The sequence below is a fragment of the Hemicordylus capensis genome, chromosome 2 (assembly GCF_027244095.1).
Source record: "Hemicordylus capensis ecotype Gifberg chromosome 2, rHemCap1.1.pri, whole genome shotgun sequence".
NCBI classification, from domain to species: Eukaryota; Metazoa; Chordata; class Lepidosauria; order Squamata; family Cordylidae; genus Hemicordylus; species Hemicordylus capensis.
Window position 1 is genome coordinate 192,342,147 of NC_069658.1, and position 23,359 is coordinate 192,365,505.

The following is a 23,359-nucleotide window of genomic DNA, read 5'->3' on the forward strand; positions in this document are numbered from 1 at the left end:
AAAACCTCAGCCCAAGACTTTGAAGAGCCACTCACTGTCAGGGACCACACTGGCTGGCTAGATAGACCAACAGGCTGCTTCGTTTTAAAGCCACTTCATACAGACTGTGTAGGGGGTGCTCATCTGTTTCAATGGGTGGTGCGTGTCCTTCCTATAATTAATGTGAAGTGGATATCTCATAGGGAGGTACCTACTCACAAGGGTGAGGAGATTCACATGAATCAGAATTTGACATGGAACACCAACCAAGCACAATCTTTTCTGTCTGTGGTAGACCATGCAAGAAAACCGCTGGTTGAACCAGTGTCTGAACCAGGCAAAAGATCAATCACTGGGTAGGTATCTGAGAAATACCCCAGGAGAAATATGTTTGTTTGAAAGCACCCTATTTTGTTATAGCTGGTATTTTCCTGGATTCATCAGTGCAATATGTAATCTTGTGTTCATGTCCACTAAGCCTAAGGTCTTGATCCAAGTAAGTTTATTTTTGACATTTTTATGGTTGCATTTGAAATATCAGATGAACCTCCTATTTCATTTGACTTTGCTGAAATAATTGCTATTTTTTATGAATTGTTTTTATCTTAGTAATGTATTTGCTATTTGTTAATAACCATTAATTCAACAGTTTGGGGTAGATCCAGTCTTTTACAGGCTTGCATCTCAGATTCTGTTCTCTCACTCATTTCGTTTAGCTTGATGTTTCAGAAAAGCCCTATTCACACATTACATTCAACTCACAATCAGTGTACACCATATGAATGTAGTTATTCACACATTATGTTCAATGCATGTATAGTAGAACACCTATCTGTGTCCTGCATTTAAGATGGTGTGGTTTACTCAGGTTCACTTGAATGCATGTACAGATATTCACACAAAAACATGTGCCTGTGTGTACCAACACCTGTACACACATGACACCGGAACAGCCTTAGACAAAATGGGCATTTCAACTCAAGAGGGGAAAGTTTAAAATGGATTAGGGAGTTATGTATATTTAGGTAGACTTTAAAATGTAAGTGTTGGTACATATAAAGCTGTCTTATATGGAGTCATACTATCTAACCCACTGTTATGTACTTTTACCAGAAACAGCTTTATAAAGTCTCAGGCAGGTCCCTGAGGATATTCCACAGGGAGGGACATGCGCACAATATGTGAGGTGCAGTATGTGAGGTCTGTCTAATTAGATTCACCAGGGATTCAGTCTGGGACCTTGTATATGTACAGCATGTGCTGGCACTGAGCTGTGGCCCCTTCTTCATATTCACTTTGAAAGGATCTTAGTTTTCATAGTTTCAGCTGTGGTAATATTGTCCCCCCAGCCAAATGAGAGCAAAATATATTGGGACAGCTTTTTATTAATTCTGCTCTTTTAAATTTAAATAGCTTTTAGTCCTGGTTTAAATCAGGTTTCTTTTAAAGTACTGTAATTAATACAACTGCTTTGGACTTGTGTTTTTTAAATTGTAACTGTGTAAGTTTTAACAATTTCAGTTAAAAGCAGGATACAAATGAATTAAAATAACCAGCAAATTCTCTCAAGTGTAGGGATTTATACAGTGGCTACAATCCACAGATATTTGAATTCTGTCACACAATCTATTTTACTAATTTTTAGAATCAACTGACTAAACATCATTTCTGCCCAACCCCTCTCCAAGCTTATTTGTTTGAGCATATTTGCTGAGATAAATAAGGTGAGACCAAAGCATTTTTGTCTCAGTTTGAAATCTATAGCAGCTTGGTAGATGATGGTGAAGTAAAAACCAATGCGTTCATTCCGTTGTAATTCTTCGCCCACAGACATCCGAAGCTCTCTCGTCGTATCAAATAACCTCTTGTTTACTTTAGTGGAAAGGGGGGAAATTCCATTCTAGAAGCAAAGATTGCCTTTTTACAGATGCTCAAGAGCAAGGAAAGGCGCCCAAATGCCCTCTCGCAATTAAATAGTAGCAACTGTTTTGTCATTGGGTCGTTTTGAAATACTTCTGCATCTCATTGGAAAAACCTCGGTAGCACCGTCCTATGGCGTTGTAGGAGGACGCGTCTCGGTGCTCTCCCCTCCTCGCCCGCGGTTTGCGTAGAAGTTTTCTTTCTGGCCCGACATCATACAATATAAACGAAGGCAGCAAGCGTTACTAGCGATTGACGTTTAAGAAGGTGAAAGATGGGATTTTAATCAAAGGGGAAGGGCTATTTTCCAGAGATACTGCAGAGAGCGTGTATAGAGCATTACCGGCATTATTTGTCAGTTTGTGTTGATAACAATTCTCGATTTCCTTTCAGACTGAAAAAATAGCTCTAACAACAAGGGTATATTTACTTGCTGTTTTAGTAGAGTGTTTGGTATAATTCATGAAACAAGTAGATAAAAATATGCTACTTCAGGAAGGGGGGAGTATTTAAATCTATATAACAAGCTCCTAATAGATATAAAAGTAGATGTTACAACAAAATGAGTCCAATCTTAACCCTGATTTTTAGCTTTTGTAAAGAAACTTGATGATGAGGAACAAATCGGGACTATTTAGAGTTTGCTTATGGCTTGCTTTAGCTGTAGTATAAACACAATGTACAAATCTCCCTCTTAAGAGTCAATTCTATTTTTAATATTGTTTGCTTAAGCTAGAGCTGTGAAATAAGTATTTGTTTCTCCAGGCAAATCAAAGGGTTGGAATTTAAAAAAAATGAATTTTAACTTTTTTCCTCTTAATTCATAGTACTGCTTCAGGTTTGTACACTTACTAGACGTCCTGATACCTATTTGCCCCTCATCTGATCTACACTGCAGGGTTGTGGTACAAGTATATGTACTCTTTTTTTGACGGCTTCTCTACCCTGTATGGAATGGTCCACTTCAGCTACCAGTCCAGGACCAGTACTACTCAAAAGCCCTGGCCCACTTTTAAAATCTATTTTTTTCAGCTTCTCAGCCCTTCTTTTGAGCATATGGGTGGCTCTTAAAAGAGCCTTTTGTTTTACGCAGACGCCTTGTTGGGGGGGGGAGTAGCTTCCTTATTTGCCTTTGGGCTTGTGGCTCTCAGTTTTCTTGGGCAGTAGCACAGCTTGGATATTGGGCAGAACACCACCTTGGGCAATAGTAACTCCTCCAAGAAGTTTGTTTAATTCTTCATCATTACGAACAGCCAACTGGAGATGGCGAGGAATGATTCTAGTTTTCTTGTTGTCCCGGGCAGCGTTGCCAGCCAATTCCAAAATTTCAGCTGTGAGATACTCCAGCACTGCAGCCAGGTAAACGGGTGCCCCAGCCCCAACACGCTCAGCGTAATTCCCTTTGCGAAGGAGACGGTGGACGCGACCCACAGGGAACTGAAGCCCAGCTCTGGAAGAGCGAGACTTAGCCTTTGCTCGTGCCTTCCCCCCCTGCTTGCCACGGCCAGACATGGCGACACTGACTCAGCTCAACTCAAGCACAAATAAGACTGCAATTAAGAAAAACTGAAGGGCCGAGGCCTTTTATCCCTTCCTCATGTGCGGAAGCATGGTTCCTCATTGGCCAAGTCTGTCACCAGCATTTCAGACCCAATGGCAGTGCAATTTCTGAAACGGACCAATCCAGAGCTCAGCTATGCTTTATGCCCAATAGACAATCGGGGATTACAGTACTCTTATTTGCATGTGCGTGCGCAGGAGTGATGATCTCAAAAACGCCTTCAGCCAGTAGGAATGTTGGACTTTGGATCTCTTCATTTGCATAGGGAGAGTATAAATACAGGGCTGGGACGGGTTCGCCTTCTTCACAATTCTTTTTTTCTTTTTACTGAAGAAAACAGACAGCCTTCCTTCAGAATGCCCGAGCCAGCCAAATCTGCTCCCGCTCCTAAGAAGGGCTCTAAGAAAGCAGTGACCAAAACCCAGAAAAAGGGCGACAAGAAGCGCCGTAAGAGCAGGAAGGAGAGTTACTCCATCTACGTCTACAAGGTCCTGAAACAGGTTCACCCCGATACTGGCATTTCTTCCAAGGCGATGAGTATCATGAACTCCTTTGTGAATGATATTTTCGAGCGCATTGCTGGGGAAGCTTCGCGCTTGGCTCACTACAACAAGCGCTCGACCATCACTTCGCGGGAGATCCAGACTGCTGTGCGTCTCTTGCTACCCGGGGAACTGGCCAAGCATGCTGTGTCAGAGGGTACGAAAGCCGTCACCAAGTACACCAGCTCCAAGTAAGGAAGCTACGCAGATCAGTAAGGAACCCAAGAACCCAAAGGCTCTTTTAAGAGCCACCCACTTCCTCAGTAAAAGAGTTCGTCACTTACCTCTCCAGTTACATTGTTGACTTTGCACGTCGCGGTACTTTTCTCTCCAAAAAAAAAGGGATAGTGTGTTTAAATGCAGTTTCCCATATTGTCTGCTACATTGTAAGCTCTCCCCCTTAGTGTTACAAGCCAACTCGTAGCATGTGTAAGTCTTGCCTGTTTTCCCTTATCCCCTCGAGTCTTTTAATAAATCGATTTACGCCCGCACAATTAGGTGTACAATAACCGTAGACTCTGAAATTCAGCAACAAAGATTTTTACACAAGCAATTAATTGATCCACTTTTTAGTAATACGATGGATGAGAGTATTGAGTTCCCACGTTTAACTCCTCTTAAATAGTTCTAATATGAAAGAAGCGGCAATGGAAAGAAAATTTCTGGCAATAACCCATTAGAACACTTCAATAAACACTAATAAAATATTACGTTCTGAGGATATGATCCTGCCAAACACTTCTGCAATCCCTGTCAATGGACGAGAACTACACATGATTAACTCCCCCACTGATACTGACAAGAGTCTTCAAAATGTTTAACTCTTTAGTCACCGCTCCGCAGTCAATACTTGCAAAAGTTAACGCGGTCGAATCCACTCATCGCACAACTCCTAGCCCTTGCTTTAAGGTCCTGATTTACACACCACACCGATTCAGCACTCGATGCGTTTTGCACAAAGCACATAACAGGAATTTGGAGAGATCCTTCCTCAGGGCTGTCACTTGGTAGGGTTTCAGAGAATCTTGTAATCCAGGGAAAGAAACTAGTTTAGCGTTCAATACACTCTAGCAAAATAACCTGCGCTGCGAGGAGAGTAGACAACGCAGCACGTATAAGTAAACCCCGGAGTCCGCATTAAGAAGGAGAGAGTCACGTCCAGAGAGAAACTGCACTCTGCGCTCCTTGTCCTTTGGTGCCGACGTTTTGCAGCCTCCTTGAATGCAGCTCCCTACACTGCCACCTAGCGAACGCTTGCAGTAATACACCATTAATGGAAATTTGCTCTGCAGCAGCTGTTCTTATAGTGCGGCAGCTTTCCAGTACTGTACACGCTGATTGCTGCTCTTCTCTTCTCCCTCCCTCGGCTCTTTGATCTCCACGCTTTGGGTCTTCTTGGGTGATGGTGCTGCCCATCTCCCTAAGCACGCAAAAACAGCGAGGCCACGCGATCCTCTAATGGCTTCCTCTTACATTTGTGTGCTTCAGGTTCTGGAAAAGGAATTCCATCTATTCAAGAAAGTGGTGAGCCCCTGTTAATTTGGCTTTGAGGAGAGACAGGCTGTCTGTATTGTCTTCCCCCTGTCAAAATATATTGTAGGTTCCCTGGGGCACAGATCCGTCTTTCTTGAAACTGTATACATTGATGTTGTAAACATTGTTTCATATACTACTACTACTAATAATAATAATAAAATATTCATCCTATTTTTTCCCCAGTGGAAAAGGTGTGTGTTGTTGCTTTTATGAGATTTGCATTATTTGCAATCATGACATAAGTCTTCCTCCATTTCCCTTTCGTTAGCTTTCTGCTGAGTGAGAACAACTAACCATTAAACTGCTTTAGAAAAAACCTTAATGTCTGGGAAGGTTTGATATATATGTGTGTGTTTGTGTGTGTGTACACACACCCCTACCTTTACTCATTGACATATAGGCTGAGAATCTATGCATTAGACAGCCCATGAGGGAGTGCTCTCTATAGTATTGCATTTGTTCTGCCTGCCACCTTCTCCAGAGGGTATCCCAAGAGACTTGGGAGGAGTGCAAACTTGCCTATGGAGTACTGAAACCATATCTTTGCACTGGCAAATAAGGATCCATGGAAACTGTTCCTGTGTTCTTTGATGTTTGCTTCTAGTATGCACCTTTGTAGGGGCGCAGCCTATCACAGCATTTATTTATTTTCATCATCTTTTCTCTGCTTATACTGATCTTGATCAGATATGCAGGAGGTAAATTCCTCAAACCAGATGGATGGTTTTTCATTTTTTAATATGCTACCTTTTGGTTATCCAATGTGTTTTTAAAAAAACAACTATCTAATATTTGGGTACAAACAAATAGATAGAAATCTGCATTTCTTTCAGGTTATTCAATGATTTAGGTATTGCTTCAGTAACAGAGAACAATAAGAATTATCTGCTTTGAATTCTTTCTCTCCCCACCCCCAGTAAATAAGGCTTTGGTCTTTAGATGTCTTTTTTTGGCTTCTCCTCCTCACCCCCTCATGTATCTAAGAGGCACTGCAATATCTATTACTATGGATTTTGTTTATGGTAACGCTGCTCCATTTCAGCTTTGGTTTTAATATGTTGAACTTCATTGATGGGGGCAGGCTGTGTGTTTTTGTTTTGTAGGCTGCTCTGTGTGTTTCTTTGTTAAAGCCATGTTGGCAAGGCATACATTTTAAAATTTGATACATTGAGCAGGATCCAGACTAAGTTAATCATGACTAAGCACCGCTGAAATAAATGAGACCTGACTTATCTAAGTCCTGTTTTCAGTGGGACTTAGTCTGTATCTTATCTGCCTTTTAGATAAGAAAGACACCACAAAGAAGCTCACATAACAAAAAAAGATAAAGTCACAATAATATCAGCAATAAAGTCACAATGGCTGACATGAGGAAAATCACTCAAAGTAGTCCCCTTGCCTAACTTGTCCTTTTCCTTTCAACAGGACTACTCTGAGTGATTTTCCTTATCATGCCAGCCAATAAAACCAAAATAACAAAGCTCAGAATTAAAAGACAAACAAGTCAGATGTGTGTGATACATTTACTTTTGGTATTTAATTATTTAAATATTCGGCCTAAGAGAAATGTTTTACCATTACAATAAAAAACCTACATATTATTATATTTCTTTACCTATTTAGAACATTAGTATTTATTTAAACAAAGAACAAAAGGAGAGGGAGGGGTCAAGATTTAAAAAAATCTGTGATGTTCAGACAGATCCAGCCAAGATCATATTTATCATGGGGTGGGACCTAAATAAAAACTAGGGGCAGGGCTGTACAATAGGTAAGATGACAATGGCCCTGTTTGCAGGCATAGAATCTAAAATATGAAGGCAATATTGTCAGTAGGAGGCTTTCCTGAGCAGATTGTGTATCAGCCAGGGGTATATATTTGCAGAGTTACAAAAGTCAAGAAGGAACATAAGAAGCTGACTCATACCAAGTCAGACCATTGGTCTATCTAGCTCAGCATTGTCTACACAGACTGGCAGCGGTTTCTCCAAGGTTGCAGGCAGGAGTCTCTCTCATGCTTTGGTAGTTTGTTGGTTCAATAAAAAATCTTGTCCTTTTTAAAAAAATAAAATAAAAAAATCTTGTCCTATCTTGGAGATGCTGCCAGGTAGAGAACCTGGAACCTCAGATACTCTTCCCAGATCCCTTCAGGGGAATATCTTACAGTGCTCACACATGTCTCCCATTCAAATGCAAACCAGGGTGGACCCTGGAGACATCCCAAAGTTCTAAACTAGGGCAAGTAGGGTCTTGACAATGGGGAGGGTATAATGAGTTGCCAAATAACTGTATGAACACATTTTGGTGTGTCTCATATTTGCCAGATGCAGCACAGAAGTATCAGAGGGGCAGCTTCATCCTATGTACTGGCACCAGTGACCACAGGAAAGGAGATGGCTTGCCTGTCCAGGGAAGCTGAAGGCTTCATTCTCCTGACCCCAGCAAGCAAATGGCAAGGGCTCCTCTCTTGCTCTCTTCTAAAGGTAAAGTGTGCTGTTGAGTCAATTTTGACTCCTGGTGCCCACAGAGCCCTGTGGTTTTCTTTTGGTAGAATACAGGAGGGTTTTGCCATTGCCTCCTCCCGTGCAGTATGAGATGATGCCTTTCAGCATCTTTCCTATATCACTGCTGCCCAATATAGGTGTTTCTGGGAAACATACCAGCGGGGATTTGAACTGGCAACCTTCTGCTTGTTAGTCAAGCATTTCCCCGCTGTGCCACTTAAGGTGGCTTGCATTTAAATTCTCCCAGAAAACACCTGTCATCTGGGTGTGCTGGTCTTCCTGGTTCCAGAGCCCATGAGCAGCTCTTGGCATCAGAGTTCAGGGCTCCTTGTGAACATGCTCTTCAAAGCTCCTTGCTCAGCAGCACCTCTGCCCTGCACGGGGAAGGACTGTGCTAGTCACTCCTCGCCACAGGTTCTTGAGCCATCCTAACTTATTATTAAGGATAGTACTATTTTCTTTCTGTAGCTTTCCCCTCACTCCATCAGCCAAGATCAGACGTGATGCCTGAGGCACAAAATCCGCATGGTGCCCCCTATGGGTGATTCAAATATTCAGGAGCCATTTCAGTCTGTCTTGCAGTCTGATTTTGCAACAAAAACTGCCTTGATTACCTTGGTGGACAACCTACCCAGGAACTGGTCAGGGGCTGCACATATTGCCAGGCCCTCTTGGTGGTTTCCAATACCTTCTGGGATGCCTGGACTCAGCATGGGGCTTGGGGGCATGGTTTTGCATGGGCTCTGGTCCTTCCTAGATAGAGGAGAGAATTGAGAATGTGGTGCCGGAAGATTCCTGCTCAGCCCCTTGGCCTGTGGCCTCCCTCTGTGGTTTATTCTGCGCCCTGTGCTGCTTCATATATCTCCATGAAGTCTCCAGGGGAGATCATCCAGAGATTTCCAGTTGGCAGTCACCAGCATGTGGACAAGATGTCTCTCTAGCTCTCCTTAGGCTAGGGATGCTGTGACAGCTGTGAGGTTTTGCCTGAGGTCAGTGATAAGCTGGGGGTGGGCAAATTAAGCTGAAATTAGATCCAGACAAGATAACCCGAAATAACCCACCACCATCTAATAACCTGGATACTTAAGTATTCAAAGAGTATGCATGGAAGGTACAAAAGCTATTGAAGTTATAAATAGTGGAAATATACAGTACCTCTGGTCACCTTGAGTGGCGTAGCAGGGAAACACTTGACTAACAAGCAGAAGGTTGCCAATTTGAATCCCCACTGGTACTATATTGGGCAGTAGTGATACAGGAAGATGCTAAAAGGCATCATCTCATTCTGTGCGGGAGGAGGCAATGGCCAACCCCTTCTGTATTCTACCAAAGACAACCACAGGGCTCTGTGGGTGCCAGGAGTCGACACCGACTCAACGGCACACTTTACTTTACAGTACCTCTAAAAACCATGGGATGGGGAAATATATAGAAAAACATTTAATGGACACTCTCTTATAGCACATAAAGGTAGACAATATGTATAAAATAGTAAATGTGCATAAGTAACATAAATATAAAGCCACGGATTTATAGGATAAGAATTTCCAATCAGCCTTGCTGCCAAGATCCCCAGAATGAATATACAAAGAATATCATGACTTGCAGGTCAGTCTTCCATGAGTCAAACTTCCTAGTGGCTAGAACTCCAGTACAAATGGAAGAAAAGTCCAATTGTCCTTAAATCAGATGCTCATATGAAATTCAGATCCTACGGGACATTGACATTTGTCGCAAGCCACATATGGGGGCTATCTTTTTGTGGAGAGTGTTTCCCACTAGTTTACATGGCAAACTCAGTTATCAACTTTTTTCTGGCAAGGCTCCTATGCTTTTAAAAGCAGTACAGCAAGCAGAAATTCAGGAGATGGATCTCTTTGTGACAGATACCATAATGAGGACAGGCTTCAATGATTGATTTTTTTACTTTGTCTTTCTCTTTTTTCTCTTTCTGCTGAAGGCATAGGTGTCCTCTCCCCAACCCTAATTCTGGCAACACTTACCTGGCTGGGAGAATTTTAAGCTTAGCATAGGTGCCCTGAATGGGAAATCTGTGCAAAACCCCAGGTCACATCATGTTGTACTTTATCCAAATGCTACTGTCTGCACTTCAAAAATCAGGCTGAAGGAACTGATAGAGCAGCACAGAAAACTCTTGTGTGATGATGTTCATTGTAAGAATGGATTGTGCTGTCTTTCTCCTACCTGAGCATAAACCTTAGTTCAGACCAGCGCAATTAGTGATCCTCCAAGCCAAAAACAGCTTACCAGTCATGTCTGGAGGCCCACAGGGACTTGATAAACTTCTTGGTTTTTGCTGCATGAGAAAGCACAAGTCAGACCACAATGCATGACAGGTGGGCAGCATTGAGCTTGGAGGGTAACCAGTTGTGCCACTCAAGTGGAAAGGCAGACCTGCTAAAGCTGGTGGGAGTAGGAGTTTCTCAAAGCCTGATGATGGATGGTTGTGATATTTACTCTTTCAGTCAGCCTTTGAGAGGGTAGCAACAGAGACTGTCTCATCCCCATCCAGAATTGTGGCTAAGAAAAACTGTTTCTAGAGCTTGAGCATGGGCTTTAGTGGTTTTCATCTCACAACTAAGGAATGTTTACAAACAGTAGCATAACAGCAAACCTCTTCCGATAACTCAACGGCTAACTGCAAACAATCCACTAGAAACCCGTTATATGAACTTTCATAGTTCTGCATGTTTCCGAATAGAGAAATAAAATCCAAGAGTAATCCAATGCCCTCACCAATGTGTGCACAATTTCTCACCAATATTTCTATGCCCAAGTAATCCAAATTCTGTTTCAAGGAAAGGTTTAGTAACTCATATACATCTAGCATTTTTTGCATGGTTTCTTTTATTCTGTATAATATTCTGTTGCTCAAACAAAACAAAACATAACAAAACTGTTTTACATTATTTCTTCTGATGTTGCTAGGTCATGGGGAACCAAGCAGTGCTCTGAGGCCATGCTTCCAAGCATGGACATGTTATTCAGAAGCCTTTTGGGGCTCCTGAAATTTCAAAGGTGTTGCCTAAGGCATGGTTTGAGCGCTCATGATATGGCTACTTTGCTGATGCTAATCAGGGTAAAATCTAGTCAAGGCCTAGATAGGATACTGTTTGGGAACCCCTCTGTGCATGCCACTTTAAGCTCCATAGTGCAAGAAAGGTGGGATAGAAACATAAGACATACATTGCCAAGCCATAAGGACTATGGATAAACTTCATTCTCCCTTTGATCTTGTTCCACCCTCCTCACTGTCCTCTCAGCTCCACATCCTCCACACTGCTTTGGTCATTATCTGGCATGTGAGACTTCTGCATTTCTCCATCCCTAAGTCAATCCAACTTAAGTAAATCCAAAGGAAGCCAGTTAATATGCAGCTGTCCATCTTTTGTTACAGAAAATCTTTTGTACTTACTGCTAAAGCAAGAGTCCAAATCCCACTGGCTAGGGAAATATTACTGAAGCCACCAACATTCATGATTGCCTGGTTCACAATAGCACTTTGTCTAGCTCATAATATTTGGCTGATCTAAAAACAGAGTGCTATTTTTATATTGCATTGTATTGTATTGTATTTTTGTATTGTATTTTTATATTTATATGCCACCCCAAACTTCCATCGCTGGGCAGTTTACAACAACATAAAACAAAATAAAACAGAAATGAAAACCTTAAAACGATTGAAAACTACAGGTCTAGTTAAAAAGCTTGAGTGAAAAAAATGTGTCTTTAGAGACTTTTAAAAAGTTTTCAGAGATGGGGAGGCGAGCACATTCCAGAGTTTCAGGGCAGCAACAGAGAAGGCCTATTCCTGCATAGCCAGCAGATGAGCTGGTGGCAAATGCAGACGAACCTCTCTGAATAATCTCAATAGGCAATGGGGCTCATAGTGAAGAAGACATTCTCTTAAATACCCTGGGCCTAAGTTCTTTAGGGCTTTATACATTAGAAGCGGCGCCTTATATTTTTCCTGGAAACTTCATGGTAGTTTCCTGTGATGTTTATTAATTCAGAGTGGTTCATGTGCTTCTGCCAATGTGCATTCTGTCCTTAGCAGTCCAGGTACCCAAGTTGTCCATTGTTAACCTCTTGCTACCAACAAAATTCATTGATGGTAACTGCTTGAAATGAATGTGTGAACGGAGGGGGGCGGGATCATGTTGTATGAAAAAACAACCACTTGTGCAGCATTCCCTCCTGCAGGTGTCCACCAATCTCAAGTTTGTTCACATACCTATGATTGACATGTAATTTCCAAATGGCTGAATGGTCTGCTCCAGCTGGTCGCAGCACAAGGCCCTGTTTGGCAGCTACTGAGGGCCCAACAGTAGAGGGAGGGGCACTGCCGGCATGTGCCAGCCCCCCTGGGGAGCATTGGACTTCCACACCTTACCCTGATGATAGACACAGGTTTCTTTCATTCTCAATGGGCCAGCAGCAGCAAACACAGAATCATCCTAGCCAGTGGCTGCTATGCGTTTCTCTCACAATACCCCATGTATTGTGAGAGTGCAAGATTGGGGGGGGGGGGCGTGGGGAGAGAAAAGCAGCATTATTGGGGGAGAAAGCAGCATTGTGGGGGGGCATGACAGATGGTAGCTGACAGCAGTCTGCTATGAATGAAAGAAGCGAGCATCCTCCTCCACTGGACAGGGAGGGAAGCTCACCCAGGTGGGAGGAGGAAGCCCAGTGGGGGTCATTTTGCTGAGGGCCCCTTTAAGCCTGGAGTCGGCCCTCGTCTGGCCTGCAATAGAATGAAAGGGAAATATGATATGTGAGGAGGAGTGTGAACTGCACACAATCTTTTTAAAAAAAAACTCCATGGTAAATTAACATGAATTTTGGAATATTGATGGTGATGTTTATCTCATCCTACGTGATTACAGGGAGTCCCCAGTGTACAGATAGGTTGTGTCCCAAAAGTTCATTTGAAGGAGGAAGTTCATAACTGAGAACACATATAGAGTTGCTAGGTAGCTAAGAAATGTTTATAATAAACTAGTATTTTTAAGCCCGTTATGATAACGGGCGCTAGCTTTCTCTCCTGCCTTTGTTTTTTTAAAGTGTTTTTTTTTCTTTGTCTCTCTCTCTCTCTGTTTGTTTGTTTTTTTTCCATTTCCCCCTTCTCCCTCTGTCCTCCTGCCGCCCACTCACCCGCCCTCCCAGCTTTCCAAAATCCCCTTCCGCGCTCCTCCCCCCAATTGATTACGGGCCAAAAGGGCCCATGAGAAGGCCGTCGCCCCCGCCTATCGCCCACCCGCCCACCCAGCTGCCCGAGCCCACCTTACCCGCTCCAGCCCGCGGCAGTCAGGCGAAGAAAAAAAAAATTATTCGCATAGTGGAAGTGAGGAGCTCAGGAACAGAGCTCCTCTCTCTGCTATGCTGCTGCCCAAACTGCCGCTATGGACGCAAAGGACGTTGCGTCCTTTCGTCCATAGCGGCAGTTTGGGCAGCAGCTTAGTACAGAGAGGAGCTCTGTTCCTGAGCTCCTCACTTCCACTGTGCAAATAATTTTTTTTTCTTCGCCCGACTATCGCGGGCTGGAGCGGGTAAGGTGGGCTCGGGCAGCTGGGTGGGCGATAGGCGGGGGCGACGGCCTTCTCATGGGCCCTTTTGGCCCGTAATCAATTGGGGGGAGGAGCGGGGAAGGGGATTTTGGAAAGCTGGGAGGGCGGGTGAGCGGGCGGAGGGAGGACAGGCTTCCCCTGCCGCCTCTTCCCCCCTCAATCACCGGCCGGGCGGTCTCTGGAGGCGCCGCTGCCATCCTCCGCGGCTGACCTGGGCCCTTCACAGTCGGCTCTGTCCCGCTGGCCTCCGTTGGCCTCCGTTCCGTCCCCCGTCTCCCCAGCTTGGTCGCTGTCTCCTCTGGGCGAGGCGGCGGCTCTGCCGCCGCCTCGGCCAGTTTCCCCCGCCGGCGCTTCTCCGGCTTCTTCAGGGCGGCCGCTTGTGGCCATCCAAGATGTCCGCCGGGTGCTGGCGGTCGTGGCTCCCTGGCCTGTTCTGGGCATGCGCTTTGCGCATGCCCAGAACCACCAAGGGAGGCACGAACACATGCTTGGTGTCCGACCACGGACGGACACCAAGCGTTTTATTAGAGAGGATAAATCCTACCCCAGACAAAGAATTATTGTGGTCCATTTCAGGGGATTGGCCACTGGGGGGCAGTGTGCTACATTTGAAACCATCCACACTCCAAATTCCCCAAGATCTATTTTAATGGTCCTGTAGGGCAAACCCAGGGAGTGACTGAGTAGAAGGCTCAATGAACTCCAGTGGTCCATGTTACACTGACAAATTAATGGGTTTAGGAAGTGCTCGGTCAGTCTGTCCTTGCCACGGTACTGTCAGCTGTGTAGGCATTCTCAAGATGTGATTAAAGAATTGCGCCACCTGCATTAATCATGCACATTTACACAATTCAGCCTGCTTTTCGCAGCCAGGAAAGAAGCAAAGAGCTATGCAGCACCTTCCCTCCTATGCGATACCTTACCTTGGAAAGGGACCACGGCTCAATGGCAGAGCATCTGCTTTGCATGCAGAAGGTCTCAAGTTCAATCCCCAACCTCTCCGGGTAGGAATAGGGGAGCCCCCTTTCTGGAACACCAAAGAGTTGCTGGTGGTCAGTACAGGAAACACTGAGGTAGGTGGACCAATCATGCTCTGACTCAGTAGAAGGCAAGTTTCTATATCTCTGAGGTTCTGACACACATTTTCAAGTCCATGTTTGCAACCACAGGGGCTAGAAACTTGCTTTTATAAAAATCTTAGCTTTTCAGGTGGTTCCGTGCTGCCCTCGGTATAAGGATATATGCATGTGTGGTGTTGAAGAAGACCCACAGCCTTGAGTGTGGAGACACCAGCCAAATTGTGAACAAAGATAGGTGATATGTTCCTGGAAAATGTCAAAGTGACCTTTATAGAACCATAGAGGTTTAAAGTGTTGAACTAGAACCAGGGAGACCTAAGTTCAAATCCCCGTTCAGCCATGAAGCTTGCTGGGTGACCCTGGGCCAGTCACTCCTCTCCTGGCTTAACATACTTCTCAGGGTTGTTGTGAGGGTAAACATAAACAGAGGATACACATAATCATGTACACCACTCTGGGCTCCTTGGAGGAAGAGCAGGATATAAATATAGTGAGTGAAATAAATATCACCTCTGGCAGCCCCAATACCCTATGAGCATGCTGTTGGCTTTGTTATCATAACCCTGTGGCAAAAGTCTTCTTGGAAGTAGGCCAGCATCTCCTCCATCCAAGATGACCAGCAGCAATGATTTCTCTTTGGTGTTTCCCATTTCCTGGGATACAGGAAATGGTACATACCATTTGGTCTCTCTCTCTTGCATGAAGGAGCAGGAAACTAGCCATCTACAGAGTTGGGCGGCCATCTGCTTTTGCCAGTGCCACCCTCCTCATCTGCACCCAATCAAGGTTAGGTAGCTGACTAAGACCTCCCATCCAGACCCATGCGTGCTGGAAGGGCCCACCAAGGCTACCCTGCACCTAGCACATACCCTCCTGCTGCATCCTCTTAGGGGTGCCAACTCATTATTTAACCAGCTGTTGCTCCTGTGCCTTTAACAGCAGTTTGACTACATTAGGAATAATACTTATTATTATTGTTGTTGTTGTTATTATTATTCTTCATTCAATTTCTATACCGCCCTTCCAAAAATGGCTCAGGGTGGTTTCCACAGAGAAATAACAAATAAATAAGATGGCTCCCTGTCCCTGAAGGGCTCACAATCTAAAAAGAAACACAAGATAGACACCAGCAACAGTCACTGGAGGTACTGTGCTGGGGGTGGATAGGGCCAGTTACTCTCCCCCTGCTAAATAAAGAGAATCGCCACGTTAAAAGGTGCCTCTTTGCCCAGTTAGCAGGGGTATATAGTGCTGTGAAATATGTCCCTGCAGTAGTGATGTGCACGGTCCAGAGAAGTCCGGACTGGCACCAAAGGGGGGCCTTGTTTTTAGGGCGGGGAGGGTTTGCTTAGCCCTCCCGCCTCCTTGCCCCCGCCAGCGCCCGTATTTTCTAGTATAGGGGCGCTGGAAACCAACCGCCCCCCCGCCGCCGCCGCGGCGAAAGAACCCCCAATGCCAGCCCTCCCTCCCTCCCAGCTAGCTGCCCGCCCGCCCGCCGCTCACCCCGCTCACCGGATAGGAAACGAGAGGAGCTCTGGCACAGAGCTCCTCTTGTTTGAAAGGCCTCTGGCAGAATGGTGTTTTGCGCGCGCGCGCGCATGTGCGCGCCACAAAGCACACAGTTTGCCGGAGGCCCGGTCTACCCGCCGGGAAAGGGCGATCGGAGGCCCGGTCTACCCAGCAATCGGAGGCCCGGTCTACCCGGCCCTTTCCCGGCGGGTAGACCGGGCCTCCGGCGAACGGTGTGCTTTGCGGTGCGCGCATGCGCACGCGCGCAAAACACCATTCTGCCGGAGGCCTTCCAAACAAGAGGAGCTCTGTGCCGGAGCTCCTCTCGTTTCCTATCCGGTGAGCGGGTGAGCGGCGGGCGGGCGGGCAGCTAGCTGGGAGGGAGGGAGGGCTGGCATTGGGGGTTCTTTCGCCGCGGCGGCGGCGGGGGGCGGCGGCTGGTTTCCAGCGCCCCTATACTAGAAAATACGGGCGCTGGCGGGGGCAAGGAGGCGGGAGGGCTAAGCAAGCCCTCCCCGCCCTTAAAGGCATACCCCCCACCCGGACCCGAACCAGGCAGGGCCGGACCAGTCCGGCAGTTCGGCCATTCTTTGGAATGGCCGCCGGACCGGTTCGGGCACACCACTACCCTGCAGGTCAAGCTGCTGTCAACGGGTGTGTGTCGGTGTCAGTCAGTGCCATTCAATTGGCAACATCTCCCCCTCCCCTCTGTGTTCCTGCCACTCGGGAGACCAACAGAGAGTGGACTAAGGATCACAGCTGTGGCCAGAGTGGTATTCTCTCTTGCTTAGATGCAGGCATAGCTTGGCTCTTCCCTGGGAATACACACAGTCCTAAAGCTGGCTTGGTCTGCTTGTTCTTTCTGTGTTCTGCTCTGGACTTGATCCTACTCGAACATTTTTGTACTTGATTAAAGGACTTTGGCTCTGGGTTTAGGATTTGGAGGCTGGCTGATGTCACCCAAGGCTGGAACCTACCAGAAATAAAGTTCCAAAGAGATCAGAATTAGAAAATGGGAAGTGGGAAGAGTCTTACTTTGTTTGTTACTGTAATTAGATGTGGAGATGCCACTTTCTCACGCTGCACTGCAATGGGAAGTTTTAGAGGCCTCTGTAAGGTTGATTTCCTTCTGAGGAAACCACTGGAGTCCCATGACTTTGAATATAAATATATATATATTTCTTTTCTTATTTCTAGGAGCAGCTTTACGATTGGCAAAACAATTCGTAGCCAAGCTAGAAAAAAGGAAAGAGACTGTATAGGCAATCTCCTCTGCTAACTTGGCAAAGAAACACCTTTTTACCATGGTGATTCTCTTTATTTAGCAGAGGGAGAGTAACTGGCCTTATCCACCCCCAGCACAGTACCTCCAGTGACTGTTGCTGGTGTCTATCTTGTGTTTCTTTTTAGAATGTAAGCCCTTTGGGGACAGGGAGCCATCTTATCTTCTTTATATATAATTCTCCATGACGTGCCGGTTCTAATGCGTTGTGGAACTCCCGCGAGAATTCATGAGCAGGACAGAAAATAGCAATGGCGGCCAGTGGAGCCGTGCCAGTGGGCGGAGCCACACTGGTTGGCAGAGGCCAGCGGGAGGAGGTGGCTGGCCAGCGGAGCCATGCCGGTGGGAGGATGCGGCAGGCGAGCGGGAGAAAACAGGCTGGCGGGAGGAGGCGGCCAGGCCAAACTAGGGGCGCAGATGCTCTGCGCCCAGGCCAACTATTTTATTTATTATTTCTCTTTTTAAACTGCTTTGGAAGCTTTTGTTGAAAAGCAGTATATAAATAGTTGTAGTTGTTGTAGTATAGGAAATGGAGATGATTTGTAAAGTTTCTGACTAGGTGTTTCATGTATGACTACCGAAAATAAGGAGTCTGCAATGTTCTTCCACTCCAGGTCTGATTTCTTCCAGCTTTTTAAAAGTTTCTGGTTCTTATGGCTGCAAAGGTGTGTGTGTGTGTGTGTGTGTGTGTGTGTGTGTGTGTGTGTGTGTGTGTGTATAGAATGCCTGGTGAAATCTCAAAAGCCGGAGTGGCTACTGAATAAGATTTGTTATTTGCACGGGAATGCCACAGAAAGTGTAAGGCAAATGGATGACATACTCAAGGAAATGGAACTGGGGGGCCCTCCTTTTGCTTTTCTAGCGGCTCCTTTCATGTTTTCCTCATAGCATTGGTAAGGGCTTTTGGCCTTCTGTAAAGCAAACCTGAGAGGGAGAGGAGAAGAATGGAGAGAAGATGAAGTGAGGGGTGGGGGAGAGAAGGAGAGAACATAGGAACATAGGAAGCTGCCATATACTGAGTCAGACCATTGGTCTACCTGGCTCAGTATAGTCTTCACAGACTGGCAGTGGCTTCTCTGAGGTTGCAGGCAGGAGTCTCTCTCAGCCCTATCTTGGAGATGCCGCCAGGGAGGGAACTTGGAACCTTCTACTCTTCTCAGAATATCTGACAGTGCTCACACTTCTAGGCTCCCATTCATATGCAACCAGGGTGGACTCTGCTTAGCAAAGGGGACAAGTCATGCTTGCTACCACAAGACCAGCTCTCCTCTCCCCAGGACCTTGGGAACTGACGTTTGCCAAGCGTCTGGGAAAGGAGACATAAAGCCCCAATGAAAAGCATCTTTCCATCTCAATCCTATGCCATTTTTACTCAGAAGTTGCATTATGTCCAATGGGACTTACTCTCAGGTAAGTATACATAGAATGATTGCCTGACTCTCCGCCAGGCCCACAACCTCAAAAATAAATGAAAATGAAATAAAGGTCAACCTACATCCACATCTGAAGACTTCCCAGAAGTGGACAATTTGAAAAAGGGTCTGCGCAGTGAGGCCAGGGTTGGCATCGGAGACTGGCACTGTTGGGCAGCTTCCATGGGGACCAGGGACTCTCAGTAGGGCCATCCTTGAGGTGGCCGTGCTGTGCCTTTGTGTGGGGGCAATGGAGCTACTTTCTCTCTGAGCCTACCCATGCAGGAGGCACAGGCAGCAGCACATGGAGGGTCGTTGGCTGCAGCTGGCCCTGATTTCGGGAGAAGTCAGCAAGCTCCAGTGACCCTCCCTCTCTCCCCTCCAGTTCTATTGCCTCTCCTCTCCCTGTCGTCGCAGCCCCTTCCCTCCTGCCCAGCTCCCTTGAGCCCCTACTTCCGTTTCAGACTTCTAGAGCCTCAGAACGTCCTCAGTGTCCGGCTCAGCCTCAACGGTAGGCCTGCCAGCCATGGCTGTGGCCAGGGGTGGATTAACGCATAGACATAGGAGGCACTTGCCTACGGTGGCAAATTTCAGCAGCAGGATGGGGGTGGCGGCTGTGGGGAGCGGGGGCGAGGAGAAAGTTCCCCCTTTTACCTTCTATCTTTTAAAATGCTGCTGCACAGTGGAGGAAGGCCCCAAACAGGCTGCAGAGAGGCCCATGCAGTCATTTGGGAGGAGAGGAGGCTGGGAGGAGCTAGCTGCTCTCAGCACCCCCATCCCACTGCACAGCGGCGTTTTAAAAGGTAAAAGGGGGGACTTTCCCCTCACCTCCCTCCCTGCACCCCCCACTGCATTTTAAAAAATGTTAAAGGGTGGCAAAAAGCTTAATCCACCCCTGGCTGTGTCCCGCAGCCAGTTCCACCTGGCCTACCACAGCCTGCCACTTCAAAAGAGGAGCCTTGCACTGTTGCTGGACTGGTCAGTGCCAGTTGTTGAGGGGTGTGAGGAGAAGCATTAAAGCCTCTTAAACCTACACACATTAAACCTACACACAGCAGAGTGTGCTCTGGTGGCAAAGAAGCTCAGCCCAAGAGATTGTCTGAAGATAGAAGGATGAGTTAAAAATAAAATAAAAAATAAAGATTTATTAAGCAACTAAAACATCACCCAGCGAGAGAGAGTCAATGATCAACAAACCCAAACAGGCACTAGCCTTCAACAACTGAAAGATTCCAACTGCCTTCAGAGATGTATTAACAGAACTCCTCATGCCTCTAGTGGCCAAAACAGGTTATGTGGTGCTAAGAGTTAATGCTGTAGAATTCTCACTCCTAACACCAGTTGGCACCACTCTTAAGCTGGCCAGCCAGTCATCCCTTGCAGGAGACATCGCAGAACCCTCGGAGGCATCTTTCCCCAGAGAAGGCTGAGAGTTGCCCCGGCTTGGATATGGCATGTCCCTCTGTATTGACTCGAGCTCATGCTGCACCACTTCCTGAGCAAATCCTCAGGAAGCCATGCAACCTGCCAGAGTTGTGCTTCTGAGACAGGCCAACCATCAGCCTTTTCAGAGAAGGATGAAGCAGAGACCTCTAGCCCAGTGATCTTCTGTGTTTTTCATGTGGAGGCCACTCGAGGGGGGGACCATCAAGGTGCAGTGGGAACCTCCATTTCCCACTGTATTGACCCCCACACAGTGCTACGCTTTGTCTAAGAGGAAGGGCAAAATATGTGCGCCATCTTAGAAGGCACACACAGAGCACTGGGAAGTGTAGTCTTTCCTAGCGCTTTCCCCATAGAGCTCTATGGGAAGGACTACACCTCCCAGTGCTCTGTGCATGTGTTCCGAGATGGTGCTGAGATTTGAGAGGACTCCGTTTCCCTTAAAGGTGTCCCATCAGCCCTGGGGAAGTGCAGCACTGTGTAGTAGGTGCAGTCTCTGTGGCATGGTGCTAGGAGATCCACGTGGAGTGTTCAGCTGAAGCTGAAGCTCCCAAAAGGTCTAATGAACAATTAGTAGGGAGCCACGTGGAGGTTCAGTGGGAACTGCCAATAGCTCCCTGGCCTAGTAACAAAGAATACTGCTCTGACACATCTCTCTAACGCATCTCCCCTTTCCCGGCGCTAACACAGCTCTGGGAAAGGGGCTCTTGAGGGTGTATGCAGCAGGATGGATCAAGCCCTCTCAGGCACATTCTAGGCTTCTTCCATCAATTTTTGGCTTTCAGTACAAACACTAAGACAGAAGGAAAAGCATACAAGCTGTATTCTACCCAGTTGTTCAATACGAAGCAAAATTGACCTTGTCTTCCAGCATTCTGCCCAATGAGTTCTGCCAAGGGAATGATGCTAGCCTGGTCATAGACTTCCAGCTGGCTGGTGCTCTCTTTTCAGTGCTAAAGCAGACAACACCACAGAGTCTTTTGCCTATCACAAAGGTCTCTGGCCTGTCTTCTCCTTTTGTGCTACAAAGATTTTTTTTCTTCCCCTGATCTGGGGAGGTGGGGGGTGGGGCAGGGCTGCATTTGCTGGGTGGTGTGGGGCAAGGTGGGCATTGTGACTCAAGCTGTCAATTTCCTGAGCTGCTTGGCTGGAGAGGATCCAGCACCTCAGTGCAAAGAAAAAAGATCTTGGAACGTACTTGTTTGATTGATTAAGTGCTGTCAAGTCGGTGTCGACTCTTAGCAACCACATAGATAGGTTCTCTCCAGGATGGTCTGTCTTCAACTTGGCCTTTAAGGTCTCTCAGTGGTGCATTCATTGCTGTCATAACTGAGTCCATCCACCTTGCTGCTGGTCATCCTCTTCTCCTCTTTCCTTCAACTTTTCCCAGCATTACAGACTTCTCAAGGGAGCTGGGTCTTCTCATAATGTGTCCAAAGTATGATAGTTTGAGCCTGGTCATTTGTGCCTCGAGTGAAAATTCTGGATTGATATTTTCTATGATCCATTTGTTTGTTTTCCTGGCTGTCCATGGTATCCTCAAAAGTCTTCTCCAGCACCAACGTTCAAAAGCGTCAATTCTTTTTCTATCCTGCTTCTTCAAAGTCGAGCTTTCGCATCCATAGAGTGTCACGGGAAACACCACTGTACGAACGATTCTAATCTTCATAGGTATAGACACATCACAGCATCTAAATATGCTTTCCAAGGCCTTCATTTCTACCGTACCAAGTGCTAGTCTGCGGCCAGATCCTTTACTGTTGACGGTCGATCTTAAAAGGCAGAAGCTATTCACCACTTCAGTGTCTTGATTATCAGTTCTGAGGCTGGTTGCTGTACCCATTTGGAGAAACTTTTTAATCTGTTTTACTACAGCCTGGCGGGTTTTTAATTTTAATTAGGTTTGTTTTAATGGGTTTTTGTTCTACATTGTGTATTGCTTTTATTGTGTCACTACTGTGCGCCACCCCAATCAATATTGTACTGGAGGGGCGGGTTATAAATATTTTAAATAAATAATAATGAATAATTGGCTATTCTTATTTCAGATGATTAAATATACAAAGGGTAAAGGGACAGTTACTCACGTACTGCGCAAATCAATGCAGGCAGTAGAAGCCCTGCCTGCGCTGCCGCCCCAGGGTAAGCGCCGTCAACAGAGATGCCCGTCAGGGCAGTTGTGCTCTGGCATGACATTGTGCAGATGCAGTTGCACAGTGGGAAGCCCATCGGAAAGAATGGGCATCCTGCCACACACCTGCATTTATGCATTGTTAGGCTGGAGCGGAACAACTGCCCTGGTGCACCACTCCATCAACCGTGCTTAGGGGGCTCCTCTCACCCACATTGCATTGCACACTATGTGAGGGACTATGAGGGATTAAGGGCTACTGTGGTGTAATGGTTGGGACATTTGACTCGAAGCGGGAAGTCGTGGGCTCAAGTCTCTGCTCTGCCATGCAGCTCATTAGGTGAGCCTCCTGGGCCAGTTGGATTCATTCCACTGCCTAACCCACCTCGTAAGGTGGTTGTGAGGATAAAATGGAGGAAGAACATGTGAGCCGCTGCCCAAAGGAAGGGTGGGACACCACTCTTGTAAAAAAATAAATAAATAAAAAACTTTTGTGTAGTCCTGGTCATGTACAGGTACAGCACCCGGCATATTGCTGGAGTGAAAGAAAAATGAAGTGATGTTATTGTTTTTGTTGTTTATGTTGTTAATTAAGTCATAATATTGTGCTCTTTCCCCCAAGGAACCCAGGTCGGCTAAGCTAGGATGGTCTCCCATATAGGTAATGGTAATATATATCCTATCCTCTATAATAAAACCCTTAAGTGTGATTCCGTGCTGCCCGTGTCTTTCTCGGCAGTTCTGGGCATGCGCTCCGTGCATGCCCAGAACCGCCAAGAAAGATACGGCCGCCCAGACACGGGCAGCCATGTTGGCCAAATCGTTCCAAACAATTGCCGCCGCCGCCAACCACCCGCCCGCCCTCCCAGCTGC

At 46.3% G+C, this 23,359-nt stretch overlaps 2 protein-coding genes and 1 long non-coding RNA gene across 3 annotated transcripts; 1 reads left to right on the plus strand and 2 right to left on the minus strand.

Moving 5' to 3' along the window:
* Positions 1-2,957: 2,957 nt before the first annotated feature.
* LOC128347754 (histone H2A type 2-B) lies at positions 2,958-3,506 on the minus strand. Its single transcript, XM_053302817.1, has one exon. It carries the CDS (start codon positions 3,409-3,411, stop codon positions 3,022-3,024), a length of 390 nt encoding a protein of 129 aa, XP_053158792.1. The 5' UTR covers positions 3,412-3,506; the 3' UTR covers positions 2,958-3,021.
* LOC128347753 (histone H2B 5-like) lies at positions 3,282-4,286 on the plus strand. The gene has a single exon (XM_053302816.1). It carries the CDS (start codon positions 3,694-3,696, stop codon positions 4,195-4,197), a length of 504 nt encoding a protein of 167 aa, XP_053158791.1. The 5' UTR covers positions 3,282-3,693; the 3' UTR covers positions 4,198-4,286.
* Positions 4,287-16,851: 12,565 nt separating this feature from the next.
* Positions 16,852-22,426, minus strand: LOC128346800 (uncharacterized). Its single transcript, XR_008317207.1, has 3 exons — positions 21,215-22,426; positions 18,321-18,424; positions 16,852-17,191 (listed from the first exon to the last, which is right to left on the minus strand). It is a non-coding gene; the product is annotated as an uncharacterized LOC128346800 (long non-coding RNA).
* Between the last annotated feature and the right edge of the window lie 933 nt (positions 22,427-23,359).